At 43.8% G+C, this 23,866-nt stretch overlaps 1 protein-coding gene across 1 annotated transcript; it reads left to right on the top strand.

Annotated features, from left to right (window-relative positions):
* Positions 1-1,355: 1,355 nt before the first annotated feature.
* On the top strand, positions 1,356-21,333 carry LOC139416857 (complement C1q-like protein 4). Its single transcript, XM_071165993.1, has 2 exons — positions 1,356-1,928; positions 20,910-21,333. The coding sequence occupies exons 1-2, from the start codon at positions 1,368-1,370 to the stop codon at positions 21,087-21,089; spliced, it is 741 nt and encodes a 246-aa protein (XP_071022094.1). The 5' UTR covers positions 1,356-1,367; the 3' UTR covers positions 21,090-21,333.
* Positions 21,334-23,866: the final 2,533 nt, after the last annotated feature.

The raw sequence follows: 23,866 nt of genomic DNA, 5'->3' as shown, positions 1-23,866 counted from the left end.
CCAGTTGTTTTAAATTAGAGTTGTCAGTTTCAAGCCTCAATGAGCATTTGATCTGTAACTAAGTAGAGCATGATTAGGCATTGTGGTGCTCATGTGAATTTCCTTTCTTTTTTGGCTTCAGACCAATCCCTGCTTCTCACTTAAAACAGTTTAGTTTTTAATTATATTCATGGGACAGGATAATAAAAAAAAGCGCAATCAAGAGATCCAGTATATGAATGTATTTGTTTAATTCTTCATCTTTCCACAGACTTTGTGAGTCCATGAAGAGAGGAATACACCTTAGACCACAAAATAAAGATTTGATTGGTTTCTCGCCCCAGCACCCTCCATCTAGCTCTGGACACCCTGTAATACTGCTACCACCCTAGAAACACACAGGACTAAAATGATTCTGACAGGAAGGCAACTCTGAACATATCGAATTTCTTTTCCCTTCTCTTCCTTCTGTTATTTGTTCTCTCAGTCATGCTGTATTCAGCAGAGAGACACCTCTGTTATCTGAGTTTCTGTCATTCATAAGGGGAGCCCTTAGAAAAGCACAAGTGGTTTGTTGAAGAGACTGACAAAAAAATTATACCGTCTACTGTACATAATTAGCTGAATTGGCAGTTGAAGTCGAATCAGCGATCTCTTGGTAAATTCTGATAACATAAGTTCACTATTGTACGTTCTCTTGGCCTGGGTTTGGATGATGTTTGATGCGCAGAAAATAGGAGGAATTTGATCAAAGCGAAGACAAGAAGAACTCTGGAAGACAAGAGCAGGACAAAAGGTGAAAGAGGCTAAATGAAATTAACTATGTCAACTACAACATAGAGTTGTCTGAACACTGACTGCAGGTTTTAAACCTCAACATAGAGTTGTCTGAACACTGACTGCAGGTTTTAAACTACAACATAGAGTTGTCTGAACACTACCTGCAGATTTTAAACTACAACATAGAGTTGTCTGAACACTACCTGCAGGTTTTAAACCTCAACATAGAGTTGTCTGAACACTGACTGCAGGTTTTAAAGAGTGCAATCCTGCTCCCTCCCCATCCCTTTCCCTTCATCATCCCCCTCTCTCCTGTTGTTCCTCTCTTCCCTTCTCTCCGTCTGCCATCTTCCTTTTCTCTCCCACATTCTACTCATGTTGTCTCAACGGACCCTTCTCTCTTGGCTGCTGACACCTGTTGACCTAGTCTGAAAGCACCACAGACATACAGCAACCAAACCTCTCCATACCTTCTTTCCAGTCTTTCCTATTCTGTCTATCTATAGTCCACCCTGGCACCCGGCACTATTCCGTCTAAGGGGGAGGAGGACTTTCTGACCCTGGCCGCTTCTCGGTTCAGCCGTCGGAAGCGTGCCATCGGAGCCGCCATGGGCGTGGCCATGGTTCTACTCCTCCTGATAGCCATCCCCCTATTGGTTCACACCATGAAAGGGGGAGGAGCTAGCCAAGGAAGTGGCGGTGAGGGGACCCATTATGAGATGCTGGGGAGCTGCAGAATGGTCTGTGACACATATAGTACTGCCCAACCAGGCCAGGAGCTGACAGCCATGTCCCCTCAACCGGAATACCCCGGGCGGAAGAAAACGGGGTACCGCGGGGTCCCTGGGATCCCTGGTCCTCCAGGCGCCCGAGGACCCCCTGGGGAATCAGGCAAGCCAGGGCCACAGGGGCCTCCCGGCCCTGGACCTAACGGTTACTTCCCCTCCTACAGCCCCAAAATCGCCTTTTATGCAGGGCTAAGGAAACAGCACGAGGGCAGCGAGGTGTTGAAGTTTGATGATGTGGTAACCAATTTAGGGAACTACTATGAGCCAAGTACTGGGAAGTTCACCTGTCCTCTACCGGGTATCTACTTCTTCACCTACCATGTTCTGATGAGGGGCGGAGATGGGACCAGCATGTGGGCTGACCTGAAGAAGAACGGACAGGTAGGAGAGAGAGTGTGTGTATGTATATGTGTATGTGTTTGTGCGTGTGTGTGTGTCTGTGTGTATGCGTTTGTTCAAACAACACTTTCATTGACCATCACCTCTGAGCAGTGGTGTAGTGGAGGGTACACACAGCCAGAGTTGGGTAAGTTACTTTCTAAATGCAATCCGTTACAGTTACTAGTTACCTGTCCAAAATGTAACGTAATGTTTGGGTACCCAAACTCAATAATGTAATCTGATTACTTTCCCCCTTAAGAGGCATTAGAAGAAGACAAAAAGGATCCATCAAATACATTTGGTGTGTTATCATAGTGGTCTCTGTCTTGTGACTCGCTCAGGTGGAACAAACTTAAACTTTTTTTAATTGAGAAAGCAGAGAGGTGTCATAATATAAATTTTTTCTAAATTTTTAAGTAGTAAGTAATCATCTAGTTTTTCAAAATAATTTGTAATCTGATTACAAGATTTTGCTGGTAAAGTAACTGATTACAGTTAACGTAAAAAAATAATAATCTGATTACATTTAACTGATTACATGTAATCAATTACTCCCCAACCCTGTACGCAGGTATACGCCATGTACCGGCTTATTTTTCAATGGGCATTGCATATACTCCCCACAATGCATATCAAAGTTATGTAGTGGAGGTATACGCCGTATTAACTAATGATGCTAATCAACTATTGTTTCTTCACATTTTCTGTGCAGCAATATGCACATAAATGTTCCAAAATACAATTTGCGGGAAAACACTGTTCTACTGCACATACAAGCGGCTTCATGTACAGAGATGGAAATATCCGTTAGAGATGTTGGTGATTCTGCTGGTGATTCTCTGATCCACCTCTACGCAGACAACACCATTCTGTATACTGGCCCTTCTTTGGACACTGTGTTAACTAACCTCCAGATGAGCTTCAATGCCATACAACTCTCCTTCCGTGGCCTCCAACTGCTCTTAAATGCAAGTAAAACTAAATGCATGCTCTTCAACTGATCGCTGCCCGCACCCACCCGCCCGACTAGCATCACTACTCTGGACAGTTCTGACTTAGAATATGTGGACAACTACAAATACCTAGGTGTCTGGTTAGACTGTAAACTCTCCTTCCAGACTCACATCAAACATCTCCAATCCAAAATGAAATCTAGAATCGGCTTCCTATTTCGCAACAAAGCCTCCTTCACTCATGCTGCCAAACATACCTTCGTAAAACTGACTACCCTACCGATCCTTGACTTAGGCGATGTCATTTACAAAATAGCCTCCAACACTCTACTCAGCAAATTGGATGCAGTCTATCACAGTGCCATCTGTTTTGTCAGCAAAGCACCAAATACTACCCACCACTGCGACCTGTATGCTCACGTTGGCTGGCCCTCGCTTCATATTCGTCACCAAACCCACTGGCTCCAGGTCATCTATAAGTCTTTGCTTGCTATGTAAAGCCCCGCCTTATCTCAGCTCACTGGTCATCATAGCAGCACCCACCCGTTGCTTTATCTTGGCCAGGTCGCAGTTGTAAATGAGAACTTGTTCTCAACTGGCCTACCTGTTTAAATAAAGGTGAAATAAAAAATTTAAAAAAATAAAGGGGAGACCTAATGACTATCGTTGCTACAATAATACCTCTGGCTGCTCGACAGTGAAAGAAAAACAATAGAACAGGAGAACGCATGTAAGTCTTTAAAAAAACTTGCCTTCACATTTTAATGGTGGGATTTTGGCTATAGGCTACTTTGAAGCAAGGTAAGACTTGCCTCGTAATATGAAGTAAAGCAACCATGTTTCAAACAATTAAGAATCAGGAAAAATATAGCAATGCTAATGATAGACCTAACCATATTCTGGTAGATGGAAATGTATTCCCCAAAACTTTAATTACATGTTAATTAGCTACCAAGTAGTCTATGCTTAACTGGCAGAATTATATCATGATTATTTGCATTAATCCATTAATCTCATGTGCTACATAAACACTGCTAACCAAACAAGAGTGCTAGGTGCCTGCACAACATTTCTTAGGTTTTTCCCAGACCTCAAAAGCTAGTGGTTAGGACACGGCACTCTCAACGCCGCTGCCCGTGTTCGATTCCCGGTCAGGAAACTACTCTTTGGGGTGGCAGGTAGCTTAGTGGTTAGAGCGTTGGGCCAGTAACCGAAAGGTTGCTGGATTGAATCCCCAAGCTGACAAGGTAAAAATCTGCCGTTCTGCCCCCGAACAAGGCAGTTAACCCACTGTGCCTTGGTTGGCTGTCATTGTAAATAAGATTTTGTTCTTAACTCTTGCCTAGTTAAATAAAGGTTTAACCATATTGTTGTGGACTTCGAAAATTCAGTTTTGTTGTTTTTCTACAAAAAAAGGGTGAATAATTTATCTGTTTCATTAGTAGGCCTGCTGTTAGCCCACTTGCACAGTTCAGCTTGGCTTGACTGTGAAAGACCAATACAGGGTTTATCATTCTAGTTCAACAGTGTATGTCACTGTTTCTCACAAAATGTTTCACACAGGGAGCCTTTCCTTCAGGCCATTTGGAAAAATGTAAAAAACATTTAGAGTATACCCACTTCTCCAGACACCACTACACCACTGCCTCTGATTCTCACTTTCACCTTCGCTATACAACACTTAGAGTATACCCACTTCTCCAGACACCACTACACCACTGCCTCTGATTCTCACTTTCACCTTCGCTATACAACATTTAGAGTATACCCACTTCTCCAGGCACCACTACACCACTGCCTCTGATTCTCACATTCACCTTCGCTATACAACATTTAGAGTATACCCACTTCTCCAGGCACCACTACACCACTGCCTCTGATTCTCACATTCACCTTCGATATAAAACATTTAGAGTATACCCACTTCTCAAGGCACCACTACACCACTGCCTCTGATTCTCACATTCACCTTCGCTATACAACATTTGTCACTTTTAATTCACATCACATTCCTCTGCATCTGTGGGCAGCAGCAACACGGTAGCAAAATATAGATTGAAGAAAATATTTTACATCATTAGGGAGAAGTGATGCTTCACACTTTAAAATCACAGCTACTAATATTTGCATTTCCACCAGTCAAAGCCAAATGACGAGTGGCAGTATGCTGCCGTCGGTGGTCGCCAAAGGAAAGTCTAATTAGTAGGTATTATACACCAGGTGTATCCCAAATGGCACCTTATTCCCTACATAGTGCACTACTTTTGACCAGAACTCTATGAGCCCTAAAGTAGTGCACTATAAAGGGAATAGGGTGCCATTTGGGACACAGCTTGTCACCTCAGATAGATACTGTAGATAAATAATGAAAGAGAAACTGACAGGCCACTCATCCATCGGTCCCTCATTCTCTCTTTCCCCTGGTACTAATTAAAGACAGAGAGGCTGATTGGGGGGAAGAGGAAAAGAAGAGGGTTAGGATAAATCACTTTAATTTGAGGACTTTAACACAACTATGTTTTCATCTGACTTCATCAGTCACCACACTGACACGTTACCATTCAGTCCTCTGTGTGTCTTTTTAAGGCGCTGGGATAAAGTGGATGTCAAACTTCAGTTGGACCTTGTGTACAATTGATTAATAAGGTGATCTAAATCTTATTAATCTTTAAATGTGTCCAAATCCTGTATTTGTGTTTAGCAAACTCAGAAAGAGCTAACACATGATATTTAAGATACCTACCTGGCTTCTGCTTTGTGTCATCCTATATTGTCATTCCAGTCATCTCATCATTCCATTAAATCATTCATAACTCTTACATTAGATCCCCTGAAATAACTCTCCCCCCATATCCCCACTTCCCCCTCTACCTCCCTCTCATTCCTCTACCACCCTCTACTCCCAAATGCTCCACTTCCCTCTACCCCCCTTCTCCTCCACTCATACTCCCCTCTACCTCCTCTCCTTCTTGTCCATTGATTGTCCATTAATTAGAGTTTCACTCAAGTAAATGATTTAACCTCACAGAGAGACCCAGGTCAATCTCACACACATCAGGTGGTCTCGTTTAATTTAACAGTTTCTATAAAGACAGATCTTATATTCTGAAATTGGCTGAAAGGGACTCTTCCCTTTTGCCCTCATATTCAAAATCTGTCTCCAGCACCATATCATTGTCTATGTTCCAGTCAAAATACATTAATAAGAAAAGGCAAACCACACACTCAAGTAGCTCCGATACTATAACGTATTCACTAACGTTACGACAGCAAACGTTCCACTCAAAATACCACCTGAGATTATTTTTCCAGTTGACTGCAGCCTCGTCGATTCGCCAAGACAGTTGTTTTAGATTTGTATTTCGCTTACTTAGGTATCAGAAACTAGTGGTGTCTGTATAGAAGTGTGGTGTCTGTTAATATCAGATGCTCGATTAGATTCGAGCCGGACAGTCGCGTATGCTTCTTTCTATCTCTTTTAAAATGTAGGTAAAATATTCAAAGGAATGGGAGTCATATTCAGAACATTTAGTTATTGCTTGCTTTTCTAATGTCTACCGACTATGCCAGCAGGCATGCCAGCTATATCATGACACAAGGTGAGACCCAAATGCAGACACAGGAGGCAGATGATTGGAGTCTTACAATGTTTATTAATCCAAAAGGAGTAGGCAAGAGAATGGTAGTGGACAGGCAAAAGGTCAAAACCAGATCAGAGTCCAGGAGGTACAGAGTGGCAGACAGGCTCGTGGTCAAGGCAGGCAGAATGTTCAGGCAGGCGGGTACAAAGTCCAGAAACAGGCAAGGGTCAAAACCGGGAGGACTAGAAAAAGGAGAATAGCAAAAAGCAGGAGAATGGGAAAAACGTTGGTTGACTTGGAAAAACATACAATATGAACTGGCACAGAGAGACAGGAAACATAAATATAATGGGGAAATCAGTGACATCTGGAGGGGGTGGAGACAATCCCAAGGACAGGTGAAACAGATCAGGGCGTGACAAGCTAAGATAGCTAAGCTAACTACTCTGACTAAATTGATAGCCTGAAATGGCTACTTGGTACAGTGGCTAGTTATGAGGTTGGGAGATCTGGATTAGCTATAGCCAACTTCATAAAATATCTAGGTGGCTAGTAGCATTACAGAGAAACAACAACAACACCAAAAATGTAATAAACAAAATTTAAACAACAAGACAAATCTGAGTGGTCTGGTGGTCTGGTGCCCCCTATGGGCATGACACCTCTGCTTCTCCATGTGAACACCCAAACCATGCTTCTCCATGTGAACACCCACACCATGCTTCTCCATGTGAACACCAAAACCATGCTTCTCCGTGTGAACACCCAAACCATGCTTCTCCATGTGAACACCCAAACCATGCTTCTCCATGTGAACACCCACACCATGCTTCTCCGTGTGAACACCCAAACCATGCTTCTCCGTGTGAACACCAAAACCATGCTTCTCCGTGTGAACACCCACACCGTGCTTCTCCGTGTGAACACCCACACCATGCTTCTCCATGTGAACACCCAAACCATGCTTCTCCATGTGAACACCCAAACCATGCTTCTCCGTGTGAACACCCACACCAGCACCATGCTTCTCCCTTGGTGCTGCATTAGAATTACAATTCATTACTCATCATTTATTCCTGGTGCTAACATATGTCCTTGTCCTGATTGTGTCCACATTCTGATTTGGCCCATATTTGTAGACAAGTGTTGATGATCAAAAGACAGATTCTGATCTGATTCTGATCAAATCTTCCTCACCAACTCCGGAGATAGTCAGGCACACATTATGTCTGGATATCTTACAAGTGTAGACGGATCTGGACAGTGAAACCGTTTTAATCATCATTTTCCCGCCTTGTAAAATCCTTGTCAAGTGCCACCATTTAACTATGACATCATTATGTGACTTAAAATTTGAAAAATGAATATTATTTTTAAAGAATGTGTGTCAAATAATTTTCATACAGGGAGGAACCTGGAAATCTGGTCACAGTGTGGGCACAGTGAACAGATAAGAGAAACATTTTAATATTGTGTTTAGATGCAAATCTGAAAATGTGGGCACAATCAGAATGTGGAAAAGATCAGGACCAAGGATGCATTTTGGCGCCAGGTATAAACAGGGCTTCTGTTTCCAGACAGTTGCTAATGAATTTGTAAATCTATCAATGTCTGAGTTATTTTACATGCTCTGGTCAGTGACTCAGTGTCCATATGGTAGTTGTTTCTAAATGAGATTCAGGTCACGGAGTCTACAGCCAGCCAGCCAGCCAGGGTGAAGTTCAGTTAATCCCTGTGTGGCTGTCCAGTGTCCACTCTAAGGTAGATTGATTAAGCAGGTGTGTGTGTGTGTGTGTGTGTGTGTGGAGGGGGTTCTATGGAGCTATGGCTATGGTGCCCTTACAGTTATAAAAATGAAGAATAAGAACACCTTAAGAATCCCCCCCCCCCCTTTTGGCCTCAGAACAGGATCAATTCATCAGGGCATGGACTCTACCATGTGCCGAAAGTGTTCCAAGGGGATGCTGGTCCATGTTGACTTTAATGCTTCCCACAGTTGTGTCAAGTTGGCTGGCAGTATATATATATATATATATATATATATATATATGTGTGTGTGTGTGTGTGTATAAGCAACAACAATAACAATAATTGATTGTCATCTCTAAAGGTTAGCTTGTCATTCTGCTAGACATCCTGTAGTGACAAGCCAATATCACATTAGCATCTGGTGTTGCTGTGACTTCCCATTGACAGACAGCATATGTCATCCCCCTCATTATTTTGGGCAGGGTGCTTTTCCCCTCAGGCATAGTCGGAGGAAGGCTGCAGTTAGAAACGTTGGCACTTGGCCACTTTTGATTTCCCCTAAAACACAAAGAAGGAGTATCCAACACTACTATATTATTTTATAAGGTATTTAACATTATGTATTATATAAAGTATAATTGTTGGGAGCAGGGACTTTTACTGTAGCAAAATCGCTTCAATATGTTGAAGGTTTATTCATGTAAGTCTGCTATTTTTGCTCGTAATGGTGAACAGAGAGACAGAGATATGTGAGGGAGGCATGGTAGGATTATGAAGGAGATAAATGTGAAGGTGGGGACTGAGATGGAGCAATAGAAAGAGATTAGAACAACCCATGAAATAGCTGGCCACTCCCCCAGAGAAGCCAGCAGAACAGCCCATGAAAGAGCTGGCCACTCCTCCAGAGAAGCCAGCAGAACAACCCATGAAAGAGCTGGCTGGCTACTCCCCCAGAGAAGCCAGCAGAACAGCCCATGAAAGAGCTGGCCACTCCCCCAGAGAAGCCAGCAGAACAGCCCATGAAAGAGCTGGCTGGCCACTCCCCCAGAGAAGCCAGCAGAACAGCCCACACCAGATCCTGACCACAGCAGAACAGCCCATGAAAGAGCTGGCCACTCCCCCAGAGAAGCCAGCAGAACAGCCCATGAAAGAGCTGGCTGGCCACTCCCCCAGAGAAGCCAGCAGAACAGCCCACACCAGATCCTGACCACAGCAGAACAGACAAATTACTCCCTCCTAGCAACCCCATGAAAAGCCCTCGACACCCACTGAGGACACACAAAAGCCACAGATTGTACTCCTTATAGACTCGAATGGGAAATAAATACCAGAAAATGAACTTTCCCGCAAACACACAGCGGCTTAACTCTGCTGCCCAAATAGTCAGTGCGCCCTCACCTACTATCTGATGGCCAACTAGGCTCACCCAGCCACGTAATATTTCACACAGGCACAAACGACCTGAGAGCACAGCAAGAAAGGGTGGCCACAGCACTGTTTGGTGCTTCTGTCCCCAACCAAGGAGGGCCTACAGGCCTACTGTCAGACTTGGACTGACGGTGAATCTCAGTAAGACAAAAATAATGGTGTTCCAAAAAAGTTCCAATATCCAGTACAACAAATACAAATTCAATCTAGACACCGTTGCCCTATCGCACACAAAGAACTATACCTACCTCGGCCTCAACATTAACACCACTGGTAACTTCCACAAGGCTGTGAACGATTTTTTAAATTTTTATTTCACCTTTATTTAACCAGGTAGGCAAGTTGAGAACAAGTTCTCATTTACAATTGCGACCTGGCCAAGATAAAGCAAAGCACATACAACAACACAGAGTTACACATGGAGTAAAACAAACACATAGTCAATAATACAGTAGAAACAAGTCTATATACGATGTGAGCAAATGAGGTGAGATAAGGGAGGTAAAGGCAACAAAAAAAAGGCCATGGTGGCAAAGTAAATACAATATAGCAAGTAAAACACTGGAATGGTAGATTTGCAGTGGAAGAATGTGCAAAGTAGAGATAGAAATAATGGGGTGCAAAGGAGAAAATAAAAAAATAAATACAGTAGGGAAAGAGGTAGTTGTTTGGGCTAAATTATAGGTGGGCTATGTACAGGTGCAGTAATCTGTGAGCTGCTCTGACAGCTGGTGCTTAAAGCTAGTGAGGGAGATAAGTGTTTCCAGTTTCAGAGATTTTTGTAGTTCGTTCCAGATCTAAGAGACAAGGCAAGTAGGGCCTTCTAAGACATCAAAAGGAACATAAAACTTACTTCTCAAATAGGATCGGTGTAAAAATACTTCAATAAGTTATAAAACCCTTTGCTCTCTATTGTTATGAGGTCTGGAGTCCACTCACCAATCAAGAATTTGCAAAATCCCAAACAATGCATTCAGAGCAGAATTAGGACTATACCAGATAGTTATCAACATCCAGAAAAGAGCTGTTAAATTCTACAACCACCTAAAAGGAAGCGATGCCCACACATTCCACCACAAAGCCCTCACCTACAGAGAGACAAACCTAGAGAAAAGTCCCCTCAGCTAGGTGGTTCTGGGGCTCTGTTCACAAAGACAAACACGAACACAAACAGACCCCACAGAGCCCCAGGACAGCAACACAATTAGACCCAACCAAATTATGAGAAAGCAAAAATATAATTATTTGACACACTAGAAAGAATCAAACAACAACCAGAGCAAACTAGAATGCTATTTGGCTCTAAACAGAGAGGACACAGTGGCAGATTACCTGACCACTGTGACTGACCCAAAATTAAGAAAATTCTTGACTATGTAGAGACTCAGTAAGCATTGCTTTGCCTTGCCGTAGGTAGACCTGGCTCTCAAGAGAAGACAGGCTATGTGCACACTGCCCACAAAATGAAGTGAAACTGAGCTGCACTTCCTAACCTCCTGCCAAATGTTTGACCACATTAGAGATACATATTTCCCACAGATCGCAGAGACCCACAAAGAATTTGAAAACAAATCAAACATTGCTAAACTCCCATATCTGTTAGGCGAAATACCACAGTGTGCAAACACTGCAGCAAGATTTGTGGCCCGTTGCCATGAGAAAAGGACAACCAGTGGAGCACAAACAACATTTAATACCACCAATAACAACATTTAATACCACCAATAACAACATTTAATACCACCAATAACAACATTTAATACCACCAATAACAACATTTAATACCACCAATATTTCTCTGTTTATTTGTACTACAACTATTTGCACATTACTAAAATACTGTACATAGCTCATAATATAACACTTGAAATGTCTTGTTTTTGACTAGTTTTCTGTTGATTTTGTTTTGTGTCTCTTCACTTTTGTTCATTGTTTATTTCACTTGCTTTGGCAATGTAAACACGTTTCCCATGCCAATAAATCCTCTTTGAATTGAGAGAGAGAGAGAGAGAGAGAGAGAGAGGGACAGAGAGAGAGAGGGACAGAGAGAGAGAGGGACAGAGAGAGAGAGAGAGGGACAGAGAGAGAGAGAGGGACAGAGAGAGAGAGAGAGGGACAGAGAGAGAGAGATAGAGAGAGAGGGGGACAGAGAGAGAGAGAGAGAAAGAGACAAGAAAAAGAGAGATCAACAGGGAGATGGAGATGGCCAGGGGAGGGGGAATGAGCTCCTCCATGTGTGGCCGCCACACTGAGCTGATCCTGGGGCTGTGAGGAGAAAGAAGGCCCCTGGGGGCCAGCATAGAGCCTGGGGCTGTCTCTCTTGTCTCTGGCTAGCCCTGGCCCTTTCATTACAGGGCTTCTGGTAAACGGGCCTGGGAGGGAGGGAGGAGACAGAGACAGACAAGGATAGATGAAATGAGAATCTGAAAAAAGAAGGGGCAGAGGGAATTTTTTTAAATGAACTTTTATTTAACTAAGCAAGTCAGTTAAGAGCAAATTCTTATTTACAATGAGAGCCTACCCCAGCCAATTGTACACCGCCATATGGGACTCATGATCAGAACAGATGTGATGCAGCCTGGAACTACAGTGATGCCTCTTGCTCTGAGATGCAGTGCATTAGACTGCTGCGCCACTCGGGAGCAAGTCAGTAGCCATTCGGGAGGTGGGGCTAGGGTAATAAACTGATCAAGCACGGCTATTCTGTGAGACCGGCAGGGAGATGTGAGGGTATACAAAGTCCTCTTTTTATCTATGGTGCCTTGGTTCACTGGTAATAAAACTGACAGGATTCATTGGTTGTGATATACTGACCTCTTAGAGGGAAGACAATAGAAAAGTAGCTCTTAAACTCTCTCTCTTTCTGCCGCACATGGCAAGGCAAGACAGGTGGGAGGGGGGAGAGAGAGAGAGAGAGAGAGCGCGAGAGAGAGCAAGAGATAGAGAGAGAGAGAGAGAGAGAGAGATGATAGCGGGATGAACAGGCAGTGGCTAGGGTGGTTGTTGTCCTTGATGATTTTTTTTGGCCTTCCTTTGACATCGGGTGCTGTAGGGCAGGTATTTTGCCCCCGCACTACCCTCTGGATAGCCTTGTGGTTGAGGGCAGTGCAGTTGCGGTACCAGGCGGTGATATAGCCTGACAGGATGCTCTCGATTGTGCATCTATAGAAGTTTGTGAGGGTTTTAGGTGACACGCAAAATTTCTTCAGCCTCCTGAGGTTGAAGAGGCGCTGAAACAGGTTAAGGAAGGATTTTTAAACTTTGAGACAACTGAGACATTGATTTTGTATGTGTGCCATTCAGAGGGTGAAACGTGCCTTTGTGCACAGGTTTGTGTCAAGAACTGCAACGCTTTTGAGTTTTTCACACTCAACATTTTCCTGTGTGTATCAAGAATGGTCAACCACCCAAAGGACATCCAGCCAACTTGACACAACTGTGAGAAGCATTGGAGTCAACATGGGCCAGCATCCCTGTGAAACGCTTTCGATACCTTGTAGAGACGAATTGAGGCTGTTCTGAGGGCAAAAGCTTGAGGTGAAACGTAATATTCGGAAGGTGTTCCTAATGTTTGGTATGTATGTAATTACTATGGCAAGAAAGATCAAAAGACGTCTATTTTGAGAGATTTATATTACATAATCATTAACTCTTTTGTTGGTTGTCTCGAAGTATGAAATACAGGTTAAATCACAGGTTATATCAATTTCTACAGAAAACCCAGCGATTTGAGCTCACATATTGAAATCCATTATAAGGAGAGAAGCACAGAGTACAGCCAGAGTCAGAGCTTCCTTAGCTACAATACCCTAAAGGCTAATTATAATACATTTCAGCAGCTCTACCATGTCCATGTCTGGACCCCAAATAACACCCTATTCCCTTTATAGTGCACTACTTTAAGCCAGGGCCCATACGGCTGTGGTCAAAATTAGTACACTATGTAGGGAATAGGGTGCTATTTGGGAAGCACACCATGTCACTTCTTTCTGGAGTTAATACAGGTTCTGGTCATTACAGAGTGGCCGTGTGAAACCACTTTCATGTGATCTATTAAAAGAGTATAAATTACTGGTTAAAAAGACCCAGGGAAAGATTAAATCTGAGGCAATGAAGGCAGTATAATCTCCATTTGTCCACTTTGAACATTTTATATAATATGCACATCGTCCATACCACGTCGTCCATTACTTCCAGATAATGTACAGGGCGTCAGCGGGCATCCCTTACATACCAGTTGTGTCATTGGTATTCCCTGTTTATGACAGAACTCAAGGAACCACCCAGCTGGCACATTTGGTTCCTTGGAAGTTGTCGGAGTGTACCTTTTTGGTTTCTCATTGGGTCTGGGAACAAAGCTATACCTTTCTTGATCGGTAAAACTGAACGGAAGTTAACATTTCGCCTGTTCTGGGAACGTTCATTTTTAGGTTGCAGGGAGGTTCTGGGAACGTTTTACTCTGGTTGCCTCACAGCTTTCCTGGGGTTTTTATTAAGGTTTTGAGAACAGAAATTATAGGGTATTTGGAGGTAATTAAATAATATTCTGAGAACACGTTTTAATAAGACTTTTAATAATACTGCTAGCTTATTTTGGGTTAACTGTTTTGAACTATAAGCACTAAATTGCTTAGGCATTAATCATGTAAACACATTTATTTCAATTAGAATTTTGCATGGCATCAGTGAGATTTGAACATATGACCTTCTGTTCACTATCCATGGAATTAGTCCACTACACTACAAGAATGGAGTTAGCTAAGTTTGTTTTTCACTTGTATAAAGCTGTGCATTTTAGTCTACTTAAACACCCATTTCAAAGAAACAAGCACTCATTATGATCAGGTGTGAACACACTTAACAAGATAGAGGATAGAGAGAGTTTTGTTGACACTGAGAACAGAATGTACAAAACATTAGGAACACCTTCCTAATATTGAGTTGCACCCACCTTTGCCTCAATTTGTCACGGCATGGACTTTTATTTCCCTTTCTACAAGGTATCGAAAGCATTCCACAGGGATGCTGGTCCATGTTGAGTAGAATGCTTCCCACAGTTGTGTCATGTTGGCTGGATCTCCTTTGGGTGGTGGACCATTCTTGATACAATGACGGAACTGTTGAGCGTGAAAAATCCAGCAGCGTTGCAGTTCTTCACACAAACCAGTGCGCCTGGCACCTTCTACCATACCCCGTTCAAAGGCACTTAATTCACCCTATTCACCCTCTGAATGGCACACTAACACAATCCATCTCTCAATTGTCTCAAGGCTTAAAAATCCTTTAACCTCTCCTCTCCTTCATCTACACTGATTGAAGTGGATTTAACAAGTGACATCAAAAAAGGGATCATAGCTTCCACCTGGATCCACCTGATGAGTCTATGCCATGGAAAGAGTAGGTGTTCCTAATGTTTTGTACAGTCAGTGTGTATGTTTTTAAAAATAACATTCGTAGGATGTTCTTTGAATGTTACTAAGGTTTTCTCGTGGTTTTTATGGAAAGTTTTCTTAATGTTCCAAGAACATGACTTTAAATAGAAGCATGAGGAAACCTGCAGAAAACGTTATGCTGAAGTACTGAAATCTCCACAGATGTTTCTTAAGCGCTAGTTGGATATCCTGCACCATTTCCAGAAAGTTGTGGGACGGTTGTATGCAACATAACCATAGGGCAACCACGCTGTCACCAGATCCACGCTCTCACCAGAACCACGCTCTCACCAGATCCACGCTCTCACCAGATCCACGCTGTCACCAGATCCACGCTCTCACCAGATCCACGCTGTCACCAGAACCACGCTCTCACCAGATCCACGCTGTCACCAGATCCACGCTCTCACCAGATCCACGCTGTCACCAGAACCACGCTCTCACCAGATCCACGCTCTCACCAGATCCACGCTGTCACCAGATCCACGCTCTCACCAGATCCACGCTGTCACCAGAACCACGCTCTCACCAGATCCACGCTCTCACCAGATCCACGCTCTCACCAGATCCACGCTGTCACCAGATCCACGCTCTCACCAGATCCACGCTCTCACCAGATCCACGCTCTCACCAGATCCACGCTGTCACCAGATCCACGCTCTCACCAGATCCACGCTCTCACCAGATCCACGCTGTCACCAGATCCACGCTCTCACCAGATCCACGCTGTCACCAGAACCACGCTCTCACCAGATCCACGCTCTCACCAGATCCACGCTCTCACCAGATCCACGCTCTCACCAGATCCACGCTCTCACCAGATCCACGCTCTCACCAGATCATGTCTCACCAGATCCACGCTCTCACCAGATCCACGCTCTCACCAGATCCACGCTCTCACCAGATCCACGCTCTCACCAGATACACGCTCTCACCAGATCCACGCTCTCACCAGATCATGTCTCACCAGATCCACGCTCTCACCAGATCCACGCTCTCACCAGATCCACGCTCTCACCAGATCCACGCTGTCACCAGAACCACGCTCTCACCAGATCCACGCTCTCACCAGATCCACGCTCTCACCAGATCATGTCTCACCAGATCCACGCTCTCACCAGATCCACGCTCTCACCAGATCATGTCTCACCAGATCCACGCTCTCACCAGATCCACGCTCTCACCAGATCATGTCTCACCAGATCCACGCTCTCACCAGATCCATGCTCTCACCAGATCATGTCTCAACAGATCATGTCTCACCAGATCCACGCTCTCACCAGATCATGTCTCACCAGATCCACGCTCTCACCAGACCGTGTCTCACCAGATCCACGCTCTCACCAGATCGTGTCTCACCAGATCCACACTCTCACCAGATCATGTCTCACCAGATCATGTCTCACCAGATCCACGCTCTCACCAGACCGTGTCTCACCAGATCCACGCTCTCACCAGATCGTGTCTCACCAGATCCACACTCTCACCAGATCATGTCTCACCAGATCCACGCTCTCACCAGATCCACGCTCTCACCAGATCCACGCTCTCACCAGATCCACGCTCTCACCAGATCATGTCTCACCAGATCCACGCTCTCACCAGATCATGTCTCACCAGATCCACGCTCTCACCAGATCCACGCTCTCACCAGATCCACAGTCTCACCAGATCGTGTCTCACCAGATCCACGCTCTCACCAGAGCGTGTCTCACCAGATCCACGCTATCACCAGATCTAAGATACATGGTTCTCAGATCGTTATGTGCTTGCTGAGCAGAGAAGGATTTCGGACCAGAAAAACGAGGGGTTAGGGGACATGTTGCATTTAACAAGTATAGCATGACATATTACAGCTCCATGATCTATTATAAAACATAGCTACATTAGCATAGATAAGGCAATTGCAAATGTGGTAGAATGTTAAATAGAAAATCTTTATTTCTTTAAATGGCAATAGCAGAGAAAACAATGCTGTCACCATCATAACCATATCATAACCTGATAGCACCATGTCACCACCATAACCTCTAACTTCAACCACACGTCATGTCCCCTAACAGCAATAAGGAAACCTACCACTAAAACAGACACAAATATCCCCTGGAGGAATCACATCCCAGTCTTTGGATTCATTAATTAGTATACCGATTTCACCTAATTCAAACAGACATCGATAATTAGTACACAAATGCAACGTCTAGGCAATGTTTAGAGCCATTCTCTTGTTCTCTCTCTAATGCCTTATGCACTTGTCTGGACATCGTGACATGTTCAGTGTGTGGGTGTCTATATATCTGTCTTGTGGTGTTATCTCAGTCTGGCCCTCACAACACTCACCTCCCTATTGCCTCGTCCCTCAGCCCACTGTCTACCAACCTCCATTAACACATCTATCTTCCTCTCCTCTCGTCCACTGATCTCTCTCTCTCTCTCTCTCTCTGTTCCTCTTCCTTTCTGTTTCATCTTCCTCTCCTCTCGTCCACTGTTCACTCTCTCTCTCTCTCTCTCTCTCTCTCTCTCTCTCTCTCTGTTCCTCTTCCTTTCTGTTTCTCTGTTGACCAACTTGTCTTGTTTTGTCATCCTTTTATCGTCATGCTTTGTGAGGTTTTGCATCTCGGTCATGTTTCGTTGTTCTCTGGTCCTCCATTCCCCTGGCTCACTGTATGATGGACTATCTTTCCTTTATTATGTCCTCCTGACTGCCCACAGAGCAACACAGTGTTAGAAAGGGTGGACAAAAACCCTTTCAAACTTACACAACAGCCCCTCTCAACAAGCCTGTTAATACGATGACACTGTTGAGTGTGACTTACACAGAATGTGGACCAGTGTTCAGGAATCAGTGTTCTTTTGTTAGAGGGCCCGCCTTGAGATTGGAAGGTTGGGGGTTCAATCCCGTGTTGAGTCATACCAAAGTGGGACCCGGTGCCTCTCTGCTTGGCACTCAGCATTAACGAGATGGATTGTGGGTAAGGCTCAATAGGCCATTCTGGCTTAGACAAGGCTTACTTTCTAATGATTAGTCAGCAATGTACTTAGCATATATATATATCAGAATGCACCTTGTTGGGGAGAAGGACATAAGGGCTCATACATGCTTATAAAGCATTATTATACTTGTCAGATTTATGTAAAGTGTTACCAATGACACAGTAAAGTAGCGTGATTGAGTTAGTTGAGCTGCAGATCATACTCTGTGCCTGTCGTGTCGTGTCTTGGAGATATGCTTCGGTCGTCTGGGGGGCTGACAGAGATTGAGTGGTCTATGCTCAGCACTCACACCGTGGCTGCCTAGACATGAAGCCTGACAGATAGATACAAGGTCAGTTAGGCCACTGACGCCAGACAGACAGTATGTCTATGGAGTTGAGGTATAAATCTTACATACTCACTCCTCTTTTTTAAGACTGTAATTGTGTAGCTTTCCGTCACCTGGTTGGTTAGTGCTGCCCGACTATCTGACAGGTCCTTGTACAGACTGCACTGGATAAACAGACAGATTGGGATCTAACCTCTGACCTCTTCCTCGATCACAACCATATTGTCTGTTATTGTTTAGCAGAGTACGCAGAGCTGATCACACACCCTGTTATTGGTCATCAGAGGACACAGAGCTGATCACACACCCTGTTATTGGTCCTCAGAGGACGCAGAGCTGATCACACACCCTGTTATTGTTCCTCAGAGGACGCAGAGCTGATCACACACCCTGTTATTGGTCATCAGAGAGCTGCTGTAGCTGTGGATGTGGCTCTCAGACCTGTGTAATGAAGCAGAAGGCTGATTGGCTAGTGTAGAATAGATGAGGAAGAGGTGTTCACAGGGGACAATGGGTAGTCTACAGCAGTGGTCACCATCCTTTTCTGAGTGAAGATCACTTTCGCAGTCAAAAAGCAAGCTGAGATCTACCGCTCAGAATTGAAACATGACATAAAATGACATGAACCTAATAAAAACGGTTCTGTAGGAGGTTTGGGCAGTAGGCCTAATACATGATCACAGCATATTAACTATATAATTGGCCTGACAATATTGTTCTTCTCAGACCATATTAGATTTAAAAACTACAGCATTGATAACAAAATAGGTCAATTGGTGTAGCACTTGTGAGGCACAGCTGAGCATAAATTGAAATAATTTGCATTCTTATTTTACTGGACTTGATGTTACCTGCATCGGATGGTCATGATGCTTTCAAGACAACTGGGAACTTGAAGAAAATAAACTAGGTCAAATCGTGACGTCATTGATCTTCAGGTCAGAAGGTCGGAGCTCTAGAAAGATGCCAAACTTTTCAACTTGGTATTCCAAGTTGGATGACCTATCATGAGGTAGGGAAATTATGTGGATATATTGAAGCAGCATCTCAAGACATCAGTCAGGAAGTTAAAGCTTGGTCGCATATGGGTCTTCCAAATGGACAATGACCCCAAGCATACTTCCAAAGTTGTGGGAAAATGGCTTAAGGACAATAAAGTCAAGGTATTGGAGTGGCCATCACAAAGCCCTGACCTCAACCCTATAGAAAATCTGTGGGCAGAACTGAAAAAGTGTGTTCGAGGAAGGAGGCCTACAAACCAGCTCTGTCAGGAGGAATGGGCCAAAATTCACCCAACTTATTGTGGGAAGCTTGTGGAATGCAACCCGAAACGTTTGACCAAAGTTAAACAATATAAAGGCAATGCTACCAAATACTAATTGAGTGCATGTAAACTTCTGATCCACTGGGAATGTGATGAAAGAAATAATAGCTGAAATAAATCATTCTCTCTACAATTATTCTGACATTTCACATTCTTAAAATAAAGTGGTGATCCTAACTGACCTAAGACAGGGAATTTTTACTAGGATTAAATGTCAGAAATTGTGAAAAACTGAGTTCAAATTAATTTGGCTGAGGTGTATGTAAACTTCAACTGAACATGACAAAATGCTAATAATAATAAAAACGCAGGGCTATTAATAGCCTACATCTGGCTACTCATTGTAGCTGCAGCACGAGTGGAAGTAGGGAGAAGCGCATTTTATATTTTGTAATAGTGTTGAGTAAAAACAGCTTTGACAGTGCTGAATAAAAACTCACTCAAAACAGTCTCTCTCAGGTCATGATTTTAAAAGTTATTAAATCTCACGTAGGCTAGTATCAAACTAATGAAATGTTTGGCGATCGATCTGGAATGCCTTGAAGATCAACCAGTCGATCGCGATCGACCGGTTGGTGACCACTGGTCTACAGGGATGGAAGTCAGGAAGTCAGGCAGTCAGGTCTAGAAACAGCAACAGTATATTCCCCCAGCAGCTGTTGACCTGCTGCTTATGATGTAAATGCCCTAGCGCTAATAGCAGAGCTCAATGCGCATGGTATTGAGTGTCTCGCTGTGTCCCAAATGGCACCCTATTTCCTTTATAGTGCACCACTTTTGACCAGGGCCTATAGTGCACTAATAGGGAGATATTTGGGATGCATCCACTGTGTCCGGCCCAGTCTGAGCCTCCTTCCATTTGCATGCTGGTGGGGAGCTCAGTCTGTATTGACCCGCAGGCAGTGGATCTTTACTTGTTTCTTAACACATTTAATTGGGTTTACTCGTGTGGACACGGAGACACAAATGCATTAATTAAGTTACTATTACAAAGCAGGAGGGGTTTGCCTATTGTAAAGCTATAACCTTGATGGTTTCAACACATGACATTTGCTCTGTCTGTCTGTCTGTCTGTCTGTCTGTCTGTCTGTCTGTGTGTGTCTGTGTGTGAGTGTGTCTGTGTGTGTGTGTGTGTGTGTGTGTGTGTGTGTGTGTGTGTGTGTGTGTGTGTGTGTGTGTGTGTGTGACACAGGTGAGGGCCAGTGCCATCGCCCAGGATGCGGACCAGAACTATGACTATGCGTCTAACAGTGTGATCCTGCATCTAGACGTGGGGGACGAGGTGTGTGTACAGCTGGACGGGGGGAAGGTCCATGGAGGAAACACCAACAAATACAGCACATTCTCTGGGTTCCTCATCTACCCTGACTGACTGACTGAATTGACCAACTTGACCGACTGGACTGACTGACCTTCACAACTTTAAAAAGACAAGAGAGGCTGTGGGCGGACTGCAGGAGCTGAAGGCAACACAGACAGATGCAGACAAACACACACACACATACACACATATACACACATATACACACACATACACACACAAACAGTGCACACAAACATACATAAAAAACGTGCATACATACAGTGCCAGTCAAAAGTTTGGACACACCTACTCATTCAAGGGTTTTTCTTTATTTTGACTATTTTCTAAATTGTAGAATAATAGTGAGACATGAAAATTATGATATAACTCATACGGAATCATGTAGTAACCAAAAAGGTGTTAATAAACAAATGAACATATGTTTATATTTTAAATTCTTCAAAGTAGCCACCCTTTGCCTTGATGACAGCTTTGCACACTCTTGGAATTCTTGGAAGTCTTGAAGAAGCTCCCACATATGCTGAGAACTTGTTGGCTGCTTTTCCTTCACTCTGCAGTCCAATTCATTCCAAACCATCTCAAGTCGGCTGAGGTAGGGTAATTGTGGAGGCCAGGTCATCTGACGTAGCACTCCATCACTCTCCTTCTTGGTCAAATAGCCTTTACACAGCCTAGAGGTGTGTTGGGTCATTGTCCTGTTGAAAAACAAATGATAGTCCCACTAAATGCAAACCAGATGGGATGGCGTATCACTGTAGAATGCTGTGATAGCCATGCTGGTTAAGTGTGCCTTGAAAACTAAATAAATCACTGACAGTGTCACCAGCAAAGCACCCCCACACCATCACACTTCCTCCTCCATGCTTCACGGTGGGAACCACACTTTGAGAGATCATCCGTTCACCTACTCTGCGTCTCACAAAGACACGGCGGTTGGAACCAAAAATCAAAAATTTGGACTCATTAGACCAAAGGACTACTGGTCTAATGTCCATTGCTCGTGTTTCTTGCTCAAGCAAGTCTCTTCTTCTTATTGGTGTCCTTTAGTAGTGGTTTCTTTGCAGTAATTCGACCATGAAGGCCTGATTCACTGACCTTCATTTCTTAAAGTAATGATGGACTGTTGTAATGATGGACACCTGTTAATTGAAATGCATTCCAGGTGACTACCTAATGAAGCTGGTTGAGAGAATGCCAAGAGTGTGCAAAACTGTCATCAAGGCAAAGGGTGGCTACTTTGAAGAATCTCAAATCTAAAATAAATTTAGATTTGTTTTACACTTTTTTGGTTACTACATGATTCCATATGTGTTATTTCATAGTTATGTCTTCACTATTATTCTACAATGTAGAAAATAGTAAAAATAAAGAAAACTTGAATGTGTAGGTGTGTCCAAACATTTGATTGGTACTGTATGTACATACATTCATGCCGTACATGCATACACACACTTAACACTCTCCCGTACAACTGCTCTCTCTTTCTCACACACACGCACACACACACGCACGCACGCACGCACACACACACACACACACACACACACACACACACACACACACACACAGAAATGACAGCACACTGAAAGGACATGGACTGACTGAGTGTGGTTTTTCAAATGAAGAAGTGTTTCATTTGTGTGTTGTGTTATTGAGCCAATCATGACCAAGTGCATTTACTGACCCCTCATGTGTGTGGAATTATGGACATCAGAACATGTACAGAATAGGTGTGCAAAAGGTTGCATTAAAATATACAGCATATTCAATGTCACGTCTACTTACATTGTTGTCCATACAGTTTAACTAAGAGAATCAGTCCTACCCATTGAGCATTCTGAGTGTGACCAAAGGTTGTGAATGTGTGAATCAAGACTGGGTTAGCCTACTGAGTTAAAGCAAAGGCATTAGCTCTGGGAGCCAACACAAATTTCCAGAGTTCAATTTCCGCTACATTTCGCCCCCCTCTGACCCAGTCGACAGTTCAGTAGTTCACACTGTTAAGTCACTGTGATATGTCCCAATAACATCATCCAACTGTTTCAAAATAAAAGCCCCCTGCTGTTTCAAAATAAAAGTCCCCTGCTTTTTCAAAATAAAATACCCCTTTATAATCCCTGTTGTTCATAATTTAGGCCAGAACAGTCTTACTCTACTACATGGAGACAGTTTTGTTTTTTATGATCAATTGTTGCTTGATTTTCAGCTATAAAAAAACAAGGAAGGACATAAATAAAACTGAAAACACAGATAACAAAATAACATGAAGAGAGAATTCAAAGTAAATCACATCTGGTCACAGATGGTTGACCTTCTTTAACCATCAAACCATGAGGCTGAGGGAGGACACCATCACACCATGAGGCTGAGGGAAGACACCATCACACCATGAGGCTGAGGGAAGACACCATCACACCATGAGGCTGAGGGAGGACACCATCACACCATGAGGCTGAGGGAGGACACCATCACACCATGAGGCTGAGGGAGGACACCATCACGCCATGAGGCTGAAGGACACTATCACACCATGAGGCTGAGGGAGGACACCATCACACCATGAGGCTGAAGGAGGACACTATCACACCATGAGGCTGAAGGAGGACACCATCACACCATGAGGCTGAGGGAGGACACCATCACACCATGAGGCTGAGGGAGGACACCATCACACCATGAGGCTGAGGGAGGACACCATCACACCATGAGGCTGAGGGAGGACACCATCACACCATGAGGCTGAGGGAGGACACCATCACACCATGAGGCTGAGGGAGGACACCATCACACCATGAGGCTGAAGGACACTATCACACCATGAGGCT

The sequence above is a fragment of the Oncorhynchus clarkii genome, chromosome 9, assembly GCF_045791955.1.
Source record: "Oncorhynchus clarkii lewisi isolate Uvic-CL-2024 chromosome 9, UVic_Ocla_1.0, whole genome shotgun sequence".
Classification (NCBI taxonomy): Eukaryota; Metazoa; Chordata; class Actinopteri; order Salmoniformes; family Salmonidae; genus Oncorhynchus; species Oncorhynchus clarkii.
This window is presented reverse-complemented; position numbering and strand designations above follow the sequence as displayed.

Excerpts from the sequence above, each read along its gene's own strand:
- LOC139416857 (XM_071165993.1), top strand. The coding sequence starts at position 1,368 with ATGGGCGTGGCCATGGTTCTACTCCTCCTGATAGCCATCCCCCTATTG. Across the intron at positions 1,929-20,909 it reads ACCTGAAGAAGAACGGACAG|GTGAGGGCCAGTGCCATCGC; the intron begins GTAGGAGAGAGA and ends TGTGTGACACAG.